The sequence below is a fragment of the Mirounga leonina genome, unplaced genomic scaffold (assembly GCF_011800145.1).
Source record: "Mirounga leonina isolate KUSES-001 unplaced genomic scaffold, KU_Mleo_1.0 Mir_366, whole genome shotgun sequence".
NCBI classification, from domain to species: Eukaryota; Metazoa; Chordata; class Mammalia; order Carnivora; family Phocidae; genus Mirounga; species Mirounga leonina.
This window is the reverse complement of record NW_023270709.1, coordinates 5,244,183-5,260,083: the sequence shown is the minus strand read 5'-3', so window position 1 is coordinate 5,260,083 and position 15,901 is coordinate 5,244,183. Positions and strand designations below refer to the sequence as shown.

The 15,901-nt window shown below is 42.2% G+C and overlaps 1 protein-coding gene and 1 long non-coding RNA gene across 2 annotated transcripts in view; both read left to right on the top strand.

The window, feature by feature from the left end:
- Positions 1 to 12,045, top strand: part of SERPINB9 (serpin family B member 9) — a 12,426-nt gene extending 381 nt beyond the window's left edge. The window contains exons 2-7 of the mRNA XM_035030731.1: positions 2,034 to 2,211; positions 5,481 to 5,618; positions 5,976 to 6,093; positions 7,598 to 7,740; positions 9,293 to 9,448; positions 10,689 to 12,045. Of these exons, the coding sequence (XP_034886622.1) occupies positions 2,044 to 2,211; positions 5,481 to 5,618; positions 5,976 to 6,093; positions 7,598 to 7,740; positions 9,293 to 9,448; positions 10,689 to 11,093 (1,128 nt within the window). The 5' untranslated portion in view covers positions 2,034 to 2,043 and the 3' untranslated portion in view covers positions 11,094 to 12,045. The remainder of the gene's footprint in view (positions 1 to 2,033; positions 2,212 to 5,480; positions 5,619 to 5,975; positions 6,094 to 7,597; positions 7,741 to 9,292; positions 9,449 to 10,688) is intronic.
- Positions 12,046 to 13,170: 1,125 nt separating this feature from the next.
- LOC118027392 lies at positions 13,171 to 15,507 on the top strand. The gene is made up of 2 exons (XR_004683802.1): positions 13,171 to 14,554; positions 15,387 to 15,507. It is a non-coding gene; the product is annotated as an uncharacterized LOC118027392 (long non-coding RNA).
- Positions 15,508 to 15,901: the final 394 nt, after the last annotated feature.

Sequence of the window (15,901 nt, the reverse complement as noted above, 5' to 3'; positions counted from 1 at the left end):
CAGCTGCTCGGTGGCGCAGCGGCTCGGTGGGCTCGGTGGCGCAGCTGCTGGGTGGCGCCCGTGCCTCCCGATGCCAGCGAGCCCCAGCCGCTGGCGCTCCCCGAGGGTCTTCTCTCCGCCCCTCGCGCGCCTCCTCCCAGCAGGCTCGCCGCCCTCCAGCCGCATTCGCACCGGCCCTGCTTCCTCACCTCCTCTCTCTCCTAGGGATCCGCGGAACGACATCTCCCTACCTGTCCTCTTTCCTGCTAAAATCACCAGTCTGCAGCTGCAAATCCAAGCACTTCTTACCCACCCTAGTTCTTGCAGGCCTTCCACACAAATTCATGGAGTCCTTCCCGTTTCCTGAGCTCTCTTGCGGGCCCACCACGCCCGGCAGGCGGTGGTGGCGTCAGTGCCGTTAATCAGTGTAGGGGGCGCGGAGTTGGATACGGTGTTTTCAAAGGCCCAGGGGTGACTTGGAGGGAATGAAAGGCGGTCAGGATGGCCAGAGGCCGAGGCTGGATGCAGAGGAGGCGGACGGGTGGGGCATAAGCCATTTAAATGAAGTGAGCCTCGGGCTTATCCTAAGGGCCCTTTGAGGTTTAAGAGGAGGGCTGAAAGGGTCCTCTTTCCTGTCAGAATGGAGTGTACTGGGTGGGGGGTGGCTCTGCCCGCGGGGAGAGGGATCAGGTGGTATAGACTAGGGTGCAGGCTCAAGAGAAGTAGACTGGTTCAAGAGCCATGTAGGCAGCAGAGGGCAAACCTTGGTGATGGGCTTGAGGGGGTGAGGAGCGGTGGGTGGGAGGAGTCAGGGAGGTCTCCCAGGGTGTGAGGCCAGCGTTGGGTGAGTGAGGGTCTCATTTCCACCCTTAGCTAATTCCCTGGAGAAATGTGGGCTGGGGGATGGGAGCGGTGTGTGGTCAGCAGACCTGCCCACTCACACTTAGGCTTCTGACCTCTGTAGCTACCAGGATTACTGGCCTCCCCATTCTCAGTGGTTTTGCTCTCTTGGACCCTTCTCTGTTCCACCTTACCTCTCCATTCTGGTGTTCCACCAGGGCTGCTCTTCGCCCTCTCATGCACAGTCCACTGTAGTGGCTTTTTCTGAGACTAACGGGTAAAACTCCCAAATCAGTGTTTCTGAGTTAGCAAAAAAAAATTGTGAAACAAAAACGCCCAGACTCCTCACCCTCAGTGCCAAGGTCCGAAGGTCACGTGATGCCTAGCCCCTAGCAATGGTCCTGCACTCTGAGTTGGGTGTTAATTGGCCATGGGCTGCTCAGCAGGAGAGCACATTGGCTCTCCATTCACTGTAGATGAAAGGTCCTGGCCTCACAGCCAGTTCCAACCCAACTGTAGCCTGTCTCTCTTCGCTTACCAGCATCTCAAACATTTCTCAAGAATCGGCTAATAGGGCGCCTCGGTGGCTCAGTTGGTTAAGCGACTGCCTTCGGCTCAGGTCATGATCCTGGAGTCCCGGGATCGAGTCCCGCATCGGGCTCCCTGCTCGGCAGGGAGCCTGCTTCTCCCTCTGACCCTCCCCCCTCTCATGTGCTCTCTGTCTCTCTCATTGTCTCTGTCTCAAATAAATAAATAAAATCTTTAAAAAAAAAGAATCGGCTAATAGATGGGGAGACTGTGGTCTGTTGCATAACTGAAACTCTCAGAAGTTCTCTCCATAAATGTATGGAAAAAGAAAGTATTGTGGAGAAGATTGGACTTCCCTGAAACCCGGAGGCTGAGTGCTGTGCGTCTGTGCCCAGGAGCTGGTGCTCTTCATTTGCCCCAAGGCTCTCAAGCTGGTTTTATCTTCTGCCAGTACCACACTTAGCTAATTATCTTAATATTTGGACTTACTGTTTGGATGGAGAGCAATAGTAAATGGGTTTGCCTTCAACTTAAAATATTTATGAGCTTTATTATTAAAAAAAACAAAAACAAAACCCCGTACAATTCCCAAACTGCCATATGTGAGGTCAGTAACGTTCGGGGTGGGGGGGTGGGGGCTGTTGAAGCAAACTCTCTCTTTATCTGTCTTTATGCTCTGGTTCCAGACCCTGCATCATGGACGCTCTTTCTGAAGCAAATGGCACCTTTGCCCTCCAGCTTTTAAAGATACTGTGTCAAGACAACCCTTCACACAACGTGTTCTATTCTCCTGTGAGCATCTCCTCAGCCCTGGCCATGGTCTTCCTGGGGGCAAAAGGAAACACTGCTGCCCAGATGGCCCAGGTAAACCTGCTTGTCACCCAGCAGAAGGGACTGCCTTTTGGTTATTATGTCCCATCACCCAGCTTCGTACCTGAGGCTCCAGAACTGCCGTAAAGCAGGGTGGGAGGGGTGCCCAGTGTGGACACACCTGTGCTTACTTCTGGCAGGTGGGGCTGCCTGGGGACCAAGACACAAAGGACAAGGCTGGGAGTCTCCTTCCCTGAGATATTTTTGGGGGCAAGTTCCCTTATTAATAATGTGGATAAGACTATCAGAATCTTATCCTAGCACTTTATCTTTGTTTAGGTAATGATACTGAAATTATTTGGAACTCTAAGCAGCTAAGAGCTCTCATTTTTGGAGTATAAGACTTCATAGCTATAATTATTCTTTAGTAAGGAAGGGGAGGTTCATATCTATTTCAGGTCATTAATACACCAACATGCCTTCCTAGCTCAGTAAGGGGATGGACAAAAATATGCAATGTGGGTAAAAAAGCACGTCTTTATTACATATACAGACGGCATGTGGACTAGTTAGTTTAACAAACATTCAGCAAACATCTGAAAATGACTAAGACTCCATCCCTGTCCTGAAGGGGTTTTATAGAGTAGGTAGGGGACATGTGCCCGAGATGAAACCTGAAAGCTTACCTCATGCCCCCACACACATCTTCGCTATCCGTGTGTTAGTCAGTGTGGCTCTTTGTTTTGATATAACTTTCTTTTCCCTTGAGAGCCCTTTCTGGGGTGACTACTCAATGTTAATCATTTTTCAGCTTGTGGTAGGAAGGACTGGGTGTTTCCGTGTAGAAGGGGGCTTCTTTGGGCTTACTGAACTTTTCTGTGTTTTAGGCTAACTGATGAACCTTCTAGGAGCTTTTTTTGAGAACCTGAAGATTGTCTGGTTACTTTGTATTCAGAGACATTGAAATTCCTTATCCTCCTGTGCTCAACTGGACGGCAATGGCACTGAATATGCTAAATACACATTGCTACTCCTAGCACTCAGGGCACTTCTTTCAAAGAACTAGCTTTCGGATTCTGTGTGCACTGGCGGAGACTGAAAGTGATGTTTTTCCCCACTGGTTGTATTTCTGCCCATTTCTCCATGAACTTTTCATGCTTTTAACTGTATGTGTTGTTCTTTTTTCCTTGTAAATCTTAGAAGCAAATTTTACTTTATATAGGGTGTATTTCATACTTACGTTTTCCTTGGGATGCAAGATTTTGTAATAGCTCCCTTTTCTGAACCCCTCTTATCCTTGTCATTCTTTCCTATTACTTACCTTTTTTTTTTTCTTAAAGATTTACTTATTCGTTTGAGAGAGAGAGAGCAAGCACGAGCAGGAGGGGCAGAGGGAGAGGGAGAGAGACTCCCAAGCAGACTCCCCACAAAGCACAGAGCCCGATGCAGGGCTCGATCCCATGACCCTGAGATCATGACCTGAGCCAAAACCAATAGTTGGATGCTCAACGGACTGTACCACCCAGGTGCCCCTTCCTATTACTTATCTATAAACAATAGATATCTATTTAGGTAGAAAAGCCAATTCTTACTCCCCTGTTTTTTTTAATTTTTAAATTTTTAATTTAAATTCAATTTAGTTAACATATAGTGTATTATTAGTTTCAGGGGTAGAATTTAGTATCGGTTGCATATAACACCCAGTGCTCATTCCCTCAAGTGCCCTCCTTAATGCCCATCACTCAGTTACCTTATCCCCCCACCCACCCTCCGTCCAGCAACCCTGTTTGTTCCCTGTACTTAAGAGTGTTTTATGGTTTGCTTCTCTCTCTGTTTTTATTTTATTTTTTCTTTCCTTCCCCTATATTCATCTGTTTTGTTTCTTAAATTCCACATATGAGTGAAATCATATGGTATTTGTTTTTCTCTGTCTGATTTATTTCACTTAGCATAATGCCCTCTAGTTCCATCCAGGTCATTGCAAATGGAAAGATTTCATTCTTTTTGATGGCTAAGTAATACTCCATTGTGTGTGTGTGTGTGTGTGTGTGTACACACACATTGTGATATATATATATCACATCTTCTTTATCCATTCATCTGTTGATGGACATCTGGGCTCTTTCCATATTTTGGCTATTGTGGACATTGCTGCTATGAACATTGGGGTGTGGGTGCCCCTTCTTTTCACTACATTTATATCTTTGGGGTAAATACCCAGTAGTGCAATTGCTGGGTCGTATGGTAGCTCTATTTTCAACTTTTTGAGGAAGCTCCATACTGTTTTCCAGAGTGGCTGCACCAGCTTGCATTCCCACCAACAGTATAGGCGGCTTCCCCTTTCTCCACATTCTTGCCAACATCTGTCATTTCCTGACTTGTTAATTTTAGCCATTCTGACTGGTGTGAGGTGGTATCTCATTGAGATTTTGATTTGGATTTCCCTGATGCTGAGTGCTGTTGAGCACTTTTTCATGTGTCTGTTGGCCATTTGCATGTCTTCTTTGGAGATGTCTGTTATGTCTTCTGCCCATTTCTTGACCGGATTATTTGTTTTTTGGGTGTTGAATTTGGTAAGTTCTTTACAGGTTTTGGATACTAGCCCTTTATCTGATAACGTCATTTGCGAATATCTTCTCCCATTCTGTCGGTTGGCTTTTAGTTTTGTTGATTATTTCCTTTGCTGTGCAAAAGCTTTTTATCTTGATGAAGTCCCAATAGTTCATTTTTGCTTTTGTTTCCCTTGCCTTCGGAGACGTGTCTAGCAAGAAGTTGCTGCGGCCAAGGTCATAGAGGTTGCTGCCTGTGTTCTCTAGGATTTTATTGGATTTCTGTCTCACATTTAGGTCTTTCATCCATTTTGTCTTACTCCCCTGTTTTCTGTTCTCTCCCTCCCCCTCTCCTCTCTGTCCTTTTCTCTCTGTATCTTCTCCTTACCCCACATAGTGCTGCTCTAGTATGTATTAAATCTGCGATTAAAATGAATGTAATATCCGTTTTTTAAAAAGAGAAACCAGTATACTTTAAAGCAAAAATTTGTAGAGTATTTAAGAAAGAATTTTGCTTACAGATTTTTTGAGACAATCTTTTTTTTTTGAGAGAGAGTGTGCGAGCAGCTGGTGGGGAGGGGGGAAGCAAAGAGAGGGAGAGAGAATCTGAAGCAGACTCCACACTGAGTGCAGAGCCTGACTCAGGACTTGATCTCATAACCCTGAGATCATGACCTGAGCTGAAATCAAGTGTCAGACGCTTAACTGGCTGAGCCACCCAGCTGCCCCGCAAAGAACAATCTTGATAAATTTTAAAATTATTTTTCTCAACAGGTGCTTTCATTAAGCACAGAGAAAGACATTCATCAGAGTTTCCAGTCACTTCTTGCTGAAGTGAACAAACCTGGCACCCAGTACTTGCTCAGAATGGCCAGCAGGCTCTTTGGAGAAAAGACTTGTGAATTCCTCTCGGTAAGTTGAGTCAGCAGAACAATAAAAGTTGTAATCAAAATACGGAGTCTGAAAGAAAGATCTTGGAGAACTGAAAATTATGGTAAACATTTTTTAAAAAAATCATAATGCTATAACTGTGCCTTGAATTATTTAAAAATTGATTACTTCTAAAATTCACTTATCCATTTCTTTTTATTCGGGGCTTAGTACTTACCTATTTATAAACTCTGATATTTTAGTACCTAGTAGACTGAGATATGACCACTTTTAAGAAATGTATACTCGTTTTAATAAAACGTATGTAAGATTCCAATTTTCTTGGAACCTGAACTTTATTTAGGAATATAGCCATATTTGAACCTTTTTCCCTCAAAGGCCTTTAAGGAATCCTGTCTTCGGTTCTACCACGCTGAGCTGGAGCAGCTTTCCTTTGCCAATGATGCAGAGCAGTGCAGGGAGCACATCAACACTTGGGTCTCAAAAAAGACTGAAGGTCAGAATTACATGTTATTACCCCCTTCTTTTTCCTTCTCCCTCTGCCTTCTCATCTTTCCCCTGGTTCTCCTCCGCTCCCTCTTCCTCCCCTTGCTTTTCCTGATGCTCTGATTTGACGAGTGTTTCAGATGGTCAGAGGCCTGCTGATGGGCTGGGCTTCTTGGCGTATTTGAAACTTAATGGACTCACAGGGTTCTGATCAGATGCTCAGGTTTTCAACCACAGAGACTTAATTTTGTCCATTCTCCTGGGACAAGAAAGACTGATACAAATATCCAAAGAAAGTCATAGGCTGGATTTCCAGTTTAATAAGGTACACTGAAACATACTTTCACTTGGCCTGTAACATTCACATGTTGGGGGAATTCATCACCTCCGTAGGAAGGAGGCTATCGGTCAGATCTTCTCTGAGACATACGCTTGGGCTTCGAAATTCTCTGTGGACCTCACATACCACCACCTTCACCCTATACATTAAGCTTACTTATTCTGCTGCTTCTTTCATGTCTTCCACGTACACTCCCTTAATTAGGTTTGATAAGCCTAGATTTGGTAGGCCAACTGCAGATGCTCTCTCACGGCTGATCAGTTCTCTAGACTGAAATCATCCTTTGTTTGGTATTGAGCCTTACTCGTTTCTGTTTTACAGAGTGGTGTGTTCTGATCTTGACCCGCATGATCAACGATGTTCGAACCATTCAGGACCTTTTGCACCAACTCTACTTAGTACCACTAGGAACACTCCTATTTCTATCAATAAATCAGACAATAGAGAACAAGAGGTTGTCTCTCCTTAGAGAGTTAGCGGTTATTGCTACCATTTCTTCTTGTAATATTTGCTACTTATGCCATCTGGAGGCAGGGAATTAGCAGGGATGCTCTTAGTTCATTAGAAAGGTACAACTTGATATCTAGGGAAGAAGGGAGTATCTTTCACTTGCCCACCTTACCTTTTCCAGGAATGTCTGGTATTTTGTTTAGAGGATCAAATAGTGAAATCTCTTCCAGATGCTTCCAGAAACTCCTCAGTGCATCCATGCTACCCATTGTCAACTATATCCCCGTTGAGTCATTCATTCTGGCTGCCTCTGACATGTGGACATAGTTGTGGAATGTTAGCACTCATTGTACCTTTGGTGCATTAAACCAAACACTCCGTTTTAGCACTTGAGAGAACCTAAGTCCCTCCCAGCCCGTCTCTCGTTTCCCGCTTGCCTTGCTGTCCGACCTAGTGTAGTGTTTCTCTGAGTGATTTAGAAACCTTTCACCGTCATGGACTTTGTGGGTGTTCCCACAGCATTTATGACCTGACCATGAAAACCACTTGTATGTGTTGTTTTTTTTCTATTTCTGCATATAGCAATCCAAACTCACCAAATTTGGAAAAGAAAAGAATGTTTGGTTCTTGATTAATAACTGAGGATCTGTCAATAGCCTTATTACGATTTATTCATCACACTTCTATGAAAACAACTTAATATATTCTCTACTTTTCCTGGAAGGTAAAATTCGAGATTTACTGCCAAGTAACTCAATCAATGCAAACACCAGGCTGGTTCTTGTCAATGCCATCTACTTCAAAGGAAGGTGGAATGAACAGTTCAACAAAATGTACACAAGGGAAATGCCTTTTAAAATAAACCAGGTGAGAGAAGCTTTCAAAAATCCTTCTAGTTTCATGAAGAAATTGAATGGAAAAAGTTAACTTTGTAAAAGCATAAATGATTGGTTAGAAATAATTTTGAAACTTAACGCATTTTTGAATGAAGTTTTAAACTCAGGAGAAAAGAACTGAGAAATAAAAATAATTTGCTGCCTCTGATTTTTTGCATTTTATTACTATTCCTACTGCCTCTGATAATTTCTCCTACATTCATTGCTGCCACCTAGTTCTGGAAACTTAAGACTTTTCCTCTAAGCTTAAGTTGCTTAACAGAAAGCAAAAAACGTGTTAAGGAAGTGAGATATGTGTATGTGTTGGGCAAGTGGATAGAAAGAGTGAATATTTCTTTAATCAGATACTTGAAAAAATAAGTATAGACTTGAATTATTGTTAATCATTATTAATCTAGTATTTATAAGTTTCTAATATTAAAACTAACTGACAAAGATGTTAGTCTTGATATTGAGGTATAACTTCAATTCAGGCAGGCATTAAAATAGCTTGCCAAATCTCCCAGCCCCTAAAAAAAAAAATACCATTTTAATGCAATTAGGAAACTTGTACTGTACAGGTAAAACCTTTTTTTGGGGGGTGGGGCATAAGGTGTACTTTACATAATCAGCCCTCTAGTTACAAAAGTGGAAGGAGGAGAACTTTTTTAGCTATGATTTTAGAATTCTAATTTTTAGAATAGCTGATCCATATCAGCTTTTAAAACTTTAATGAGTATAGTAGTCCAATTAACTTCTGCATGCATATACCTCTTCTGTGTTTTTAGAAAACTATTTCCTTGGATTAGAGTATCAGAACTGAAACAACTGCATTTGAATACAGGAGGAGATATGTAATTCTTTCTACTTGCTGGCAGACTGCTTCCTGAGGGGCTCTTTACACCACTAGTCACACTGCTGTGAAACTCTTCAGTCTCTTCTTTTTTTTTTTTTTTGTATTTTTTTTTTTAAAGATTTTATTTTATTTATTTGAGAGAGAGAGAATGAGAGACAGAGAGCATGAGAGGGAGGAGGGTCAGAGGGAGAAGCAGACTCCCCGCCGAGCAGGGAGCCTGATGCGGGACTCGATCCTGGGACTCCAGGATCATGACCTGAGCCGAAGGCAGTCGCTTAACCAGCTGAGCCACCCAGGCGGCCCAGTCTCTTCTTCTTTATCATAAAAACTTTTTCCAGTTAAATAGAAATAATTTTCTATTTCATTATATTTGATTATATTGTTCCCTTAGATATATTTGCCAGGCATATTTTACATGAGGAAAATCTGATTTCCTCCTGTGGGAAATGCAGAGTATCACGTTTATTTTGCTGAATAAAACATCTCCTTTCCTAGGCTAGCGCCGTATCTGTTTACCACAGATGCCTCGTATCGATGATAGGAAAGAGTCGGAACTAGCACACGAATATCGTTTCCATCATGGGTGCTGAAAACACTCCTGGAGCCAATTATAGCTCTTTTGGAAATTTTTATTGCCTCTTACAATAATCTGTTTTTAATTCCGTGCTCATCTGTTTCTTCCCGTCAGAAGGAGCAAAAGCCGGTGCAGATGATGTTTCAGGAAGCTACGTTTAAGCTTACCTATATTAAAGAGGTGCAGACCCAGGTCCTGGAGCTGCCCTACGAGGGTGAGGAGCTGAGCATGGTCATTCTGCTCCCGGACGACAACGTGGATCTAAGCTTGGTGAGAACCCCAGGGCGCCCTTTGCGTCCTTCTTGCTGGAACTCAAGCACCACTTTGAACATTTATGTTTACCTTTTGAGTCAGTGATGTGGGCAACCAGGAAACAGAGCACAGTATTCAGGCTCTCGTGCTTTGGAACCAAACTGTCACTCAGGACCTACTTCTCCCATTATTATCTATGTGATCTCGCCAAATTCCTTAACTCTGTTTTCCCACCTGGAAAACAGGGATGGTGATAACATCTGCCTGAGAGTTACCATGAGGATAAAATGGGGGTGGTTCGAGTAACAAGCTTAGCACATTGTCTGGTACATAATAAGCCCTGAATAAATATGATCCGTTATTATTATCATAATCGTTGTTAGCATTATATTTTATTTCTTTATTTTTTTTAAAGAATTTATTTAATTGGGGGGGGGAGAGTGATTGCGCATGAACAGTGGGGGTAGGGCAGAGGCAGAGGCAGAGGGAGAGGAGAAGCAGACTCCCTGATGAGCAGGGAGTCCAGCGCGGGCTCATGACCCAGCTGAAGGCAGACACTTAACCAGCGGAGCTGCCCGGGCACGCCTGCATTATATTTTAAATATCAAGAACCCAAAACTCAGGAGAGCAGAGCCAGAAAGAGCTCCAGACGGCACTCCCAACTCACTTTGCTTCCTTTCAGCATGCATCCCTAGTGTGAGAGTCATCCATGGCCCAGGAGCTTCTAGGCCCAGGCGCTGAGGGGCACACAGCACTCCCAGTGTCCTAAGGGGCCTGTGTGAGCCGAGCTGCAGCCAGAGGCTCTCTGTGTGTCCTTGCCACCTGCCGTCTCTTCTTCAGAAGGTACACAGGATTGCACCTCTGGCAAATTGCTCCAGCAAGAGCCCTTTCTTTTCCAATCGTTTTTCTTACCAGCAATGCCTCATCTTCAAAAAATAAGCACAGTTAAAAAGAAAATCACAGTCAGCTGGGCATTGAGCGTTGTCAGGATGAAAGATGTGTCGTAGATACTGTTGGGTAAGGAGAGGACCAGCCGCTCGTTGTATGCCTCGGGGCTGCCTCACGTGCCGCCTGCTTGGCAAGGGAGCGTGGTTGGAATAGCACAAGTCTGAGATCTCACGGATTTCCTGGCGCAGAAAGGTGCCCCTGGTCCCATGGGACAATCACCACCCATCTCCGAGAGAAGGAAGGGTACGTGGGTGTGCGTGGCCTTATGTACGGAAGTATGAATTTTAAAGTCTTAATTCTGGTCCTTCAGGTGGAGAAAAATCTCACTTTGGAGAAATTCAGAGCTTGGACCAAGCCAGACCGTATGCAGAGCACCGAAGTGGAAGTTTTCCTTCCGAGATTTCAGCTGGAAGAGGATTATGACATGGAATCTGTGCTCCGGGGTCTGGGAATGGTTGATGCCTTTCGGGAGGACGAGGCTGACTTTTCGGCAATGTCAGGCGAGAGAGATCTGTGTCTGTCCAAGTTTGTGCACAAGAGTTTTGTGGAGGTGAACGAGGAAGGCACGGAGGCCGCGGCCGCATCAACTATCTTGGTTGTGGAGTGTTGCATGGATTCTGGCCCCACGTTCTGCGCCGACCACCCCTTCCTTTTCTTCATTAGGCACAATGCAGCCAACACTATTCTGTTCTGTGGCAGGTTTTCCTCTCCATAAGGGTGAGCATTCCCCTCTTTCTGTGTCCTCCTGCCCTGCTCCACAGCCCCGGAAAATGGGCCTTCGAAGCGCAGTGCAAAGGTGAGGCCAGATGCCTCAAGCATCTCAATCCCATGCTTGTCTACACCCAGCTCTCCCCATCCTGACCACTCATTTGCCCTACTTAGCCAAGTTCATGGGACAAGAGACCTTAATGATTCCCTGTAGTATTTAAAGTGCAGTCCGAATCCGATAGGATGGAATGCGAAGTTTCCCTGAATGGCCCCAGACTTACTCCCCTCTCATTCCACTTGTAATTCATTCTAATGACACTGTGTTCTGCCTTGTACCTCAAATCTGGTTGCATACTTGCCTTAGCCTGTTTCAGTAGTAATAAATGCTGCTAGCTGAGGCTATTATTTTATAGTCTGCCTGGTGCATGGGCTTTTTAGAAAGCTTCTTTAATGCACATTTTTATTTTATCTTTGACATTCATGCGTCACTAAGTAGGTGGCAAGCAGGGCATCAGGCATTGGAGACAAAGGGGGCGGAGTCATGGTCTTTTGACACCTGGTCTTTAATACTCAGGCCAGAGTAGCTTTTATGACAGGTTGGACGAGGTCATGTCCTTAAACTTATCATGTGATCTCCTCATAGGGATCCCCTTTCCTTCTGTTCTTGTATTTTCTTCACCTCCAACTCTAACAAAAATTCCGCTCAACTCTTAAAAGTTCATTTCCAATGTCATCTCCAGGAAAATTTTCCTTTTCTACATCAGCAGGTGTGCATCTTTGAACTCTTCATTGCATACTGAGGGAGGGCATTTCTCTTATGGCGGTTGCTTTATTTATTAATCATCTGTGTTCTCCAACTAGACCTTAAATTCCTCAGGGGGTGGGACTATATTTTACATGTCTATGTGCCGTGTACAGTCCAGTGGTAAGTAATTTGATCGTAGATGAGCTCTGTAATTTTTTAAAAAAGTGATTAGCTATCAGTGACATTATTGGGGCCTTTTTAAAGAATTTGTTATTGAGGTGAAATTCACATAGCATAAAATTAACCATTTTAAAGCGAACAATGCAGTGGTCTTAGTACATTAAAAATGTTGTGCAACCGGGCGCCTGGGTGGCTCAGTTGGTTAAGCGACTGCCTTCGGCTCGGGTCATGGTCCTGGAGTCCCGGGATCGAGTCCTGCGTCGGGCTCCCTGCTCGGCGGGGAGTCTGCTTCTCCCTCTGACCCTCCCCCTTCTCATGTGCTCTCTCTCTCTCTCTCATTCTCTCTGTCTCAAATAGATAAATAAAATCTTTAAAAAAAAAAATGTTGTGCAACCAAAAAAAAAAAAAATGTTGTGCAACCACCACCTTTATCTAGTTCCAAAAAATGTTCATCACCCCAAAGGAAAACCCTGTGCAGTTACTCCCCCCACCCCCAATCCAACTCCTGGCAACTGCCAATCTGCTTTCTACCTCTATGGATTTACCTACTCTGGATAGTTTATATAAATGAATTATATAACATGCGACCTTTTGTTTTTGGCTTTTACTCAGCATGACACGTTCATTCATGTTGTGGCATGTGCTTCATCTCTTTTTATGATTGAATAATATTCCACCATATAGCTGTAGCATAAGATTTGTTTATCCACTCATTCATTGGTGGACATTTGATTTGTTTCCATCTTTTTGCTATTTATGAGTAATCCTTCTACAAACATGCACATACATGTATTTGTTTGGATAGCTGTTGTATAAGGGTTCCAGTTTCTTCATATCCTTATGAACACTTGTTATTTCCCACCCCTCTTTTTATAGAAAAATGATGGCGTCTCTAAGTGGGTAGGAAGTGAAATCTCATTGTGTGTTTTATTTGCATTTTCCTATGACTAATAGTGTTGAGCATCTTTTTATGTGCTTACTGGTCATTTGCATATCTTCTTTGGAGATAAGTCTATTCAAATGCTTTGTTCATTTTTTCATTGGGTTGTCTTTTTGTTGTGAAGTTGTAGGAGTTATTTATATATACTGGATACAAGACCCTTATCAGATACATGGTTTGCAAATATTCTCTCCCATTGCTTAGGTTATATTTTCCCTTTCTTGATAATGTCCTTTGATCCACAAAGGTTTTTAATTTCAGTGAAGTCCAGTTTATCTACTTTTTCTTTTGTTACTCACTTATGGTATCATATGTAAGAATCCTTTGCCAAATCCAAAGTCACGAAAATTTACAACTATTTTTTTCATAAGACTTTTATGATTTTAGCTCTTATATTTAGAACGTTAATCCATTTTGATGTATATGATGTGAGGTAGGGGTCCAACTTAATTTTTTTGCGTATGGGATATCAGTTGTCTCAACACCTATAATTGCTTTTGAATTGCAAAAGGATGTTGATAATAGATAAAAAAAATAATATCTAAACAAGTGATAAGGTGAAAAATTATACAGCTGGCATATATATATCAAATCCATTCCATGAATGGAATCCACACCAGACTGAAAGAAAATATTATAAAAAATCAGTAAGGAATTAACACTAGGGTATACAAAGAACTCCTGCAAATCAAAGAGAACAAGGCAGTCAGTTAGTAATCAGAAAAATACAAATAAAATACCATGAGATTCTATGCTCAACATCCATCGGATTGGTGTCAGGAAGTTGGACACCGTGCAGCATCAGCCAGAAAGTAGGGAAATTTAGGAGCACTCGTGGGAACAAGAACCAATATGGCTCAGATAGGAAGCAATCTGGCAGTGAACTCAATTGGTGTCTGCTCTGGGCTCCAGCAGCTCATTTCGGGGTGTGTGGCCCAGTGATGTCATTGCACAGGTCCCCAGAGGTACGGGCACGAGGGGGTTCACTGCAACTTCTTTTATGTTGGCAATGAATTGGAAGCTACCTAAGTGTCCATCTCAATGGGAATAATGAAGGTGTGCACATACTTTTGCCACTATGTAAGAGTTAGACTAAAGTACAAAGTAGGTGTACATTCAGTCTTACGGATAGATGATACTGAGTAAAAAATACATATATATGTGTATATGTATATCTAGTTTAACAACTTATAAGTTTTACTTATGTAGATTAAAAATCTCTGCAGTATATATTATACAAGGATACACACCTACTGTATTTCTTTTTATTGGTGAGAAACTTTTCATAAATTTTGCTATGATGTTTTATTAATGAACAGTTTTTTTATCCCAGGTTTTCTTCCGTAGTGATTTTTGACACTGCTTTCAATTCTTAGAAATACTTTCCCATTGAAGCCAGCACGGCACCTATGTTTTCTTCTAAACTGTTATGTTTTTAATTGATTTAACTATTTAATCCATCTGAAATTTGTTTCTGTGTTGTTGACATTCAGGAGAAAATATAATTGTATTTATTTACAAATGGCCAACTTCTCAACATTAATTGTAAATAATCTGTTTTTCCCCAGTGTTCACGGTGATTTTCTCATCTTCATTCTTCAAGGTGAACATCAGAATAATTTTGCAATATTCAAAGTAATGTTTTTAACTTTGGTATTTTTTGGAGGGATTAGTGTGACATTAAACATATAAATTTGGGGATAAATTAATCTATTTACAGGGTTTAGTCTTGTTCAGGAAATGTGAGGAGTCTCCATTTATTCAAATCTTTTTTATCTCCCTCTCTCTCTATATATTTATGTATATATATATAGACAGAGAGAGAGAGACATAGTTTTGTTTTTCTTGTTATGGTATTTCTAAGTTTTATTGTCATTATAATAATTGTAGTGAGAGCATTTTTCCCTCATTTGGTTATGGGTGGCATATAAGCAAACGAAGTTTAGTACATACTAAAGAGAAACATCATTTCTCCCTCCTCCTACTAAATACTTTTGACCCCAGTTGTGTGGGTTTTTCCACACCAAGCTGTTCTCCGCTTCTCAGGGACACCGACTGGGTGCCTTACAATTTAACTGAATTTTATTTTTTCCGCAATAGAAGAATTTAATTCATTTATATTATGCAATACTCTGCAGAACATTTTTTTAAATTGTGAAGGGTCTATATGCAGTTCCTGAAAAAGGTCATGAAAACAAATTAAGTGAAAAATACAGCTTTCAGTACAACGTGCCTACATGATGCACGCATTTATGTGAACAGACCCTGTATGTCTACACGTAAATTCACATATGTGAGTCTCTGGGAAAAGGTTTAAAAGGCTAAGCCTTCACCTTTAACAGAGGTTATCTCTGGGAAAGGTTTTGAGGGGGAATGGGAGGAAAACTTCCAGTTTTTACTCTCTGTGTTTCAATATTATTTAATGTTTCAACTAGGAAAATCTAATCCTGTGATCTGCACATAATTCAAAGGAAGAACTCCAGGATATAACCACATGTGTAATTCTGAGTGACACGGTATTGAAACTGAAATAAATCTACATAAACAGCTTTAAAATATTTTATTCTTGGCTTTTAGAATAAATTTTAATAAGAATGTCAGTCAAACATGTATCTTCCTCTTTTCATGAATATGGTTCATTTCCAGCTTTTTTTTAAAAATTATTTTTCAAAGCTTTATTTCCTGTTCTGTGAGCTGACTTCATATACTTTGCTCATATATTCCCTAGGGTTGTGTGGATGAGGAGGAGTGGTTTCACACGACTTTTTTTTTTCTTTAAGATTTTTTTTTATTTATTTATTGAGAGAGATAATGATAGAGAGAGAGCATGAGAGGGGGAGAGTCAGAGGGAGAGGCAGACTCCCCGCCGAGCAGGGAGCCCGACGCGGGACTCGATCCCGGGACTCCAGGATCATGACCTGAGCCGAAGGCAGTCGCCCAACCAACTGAG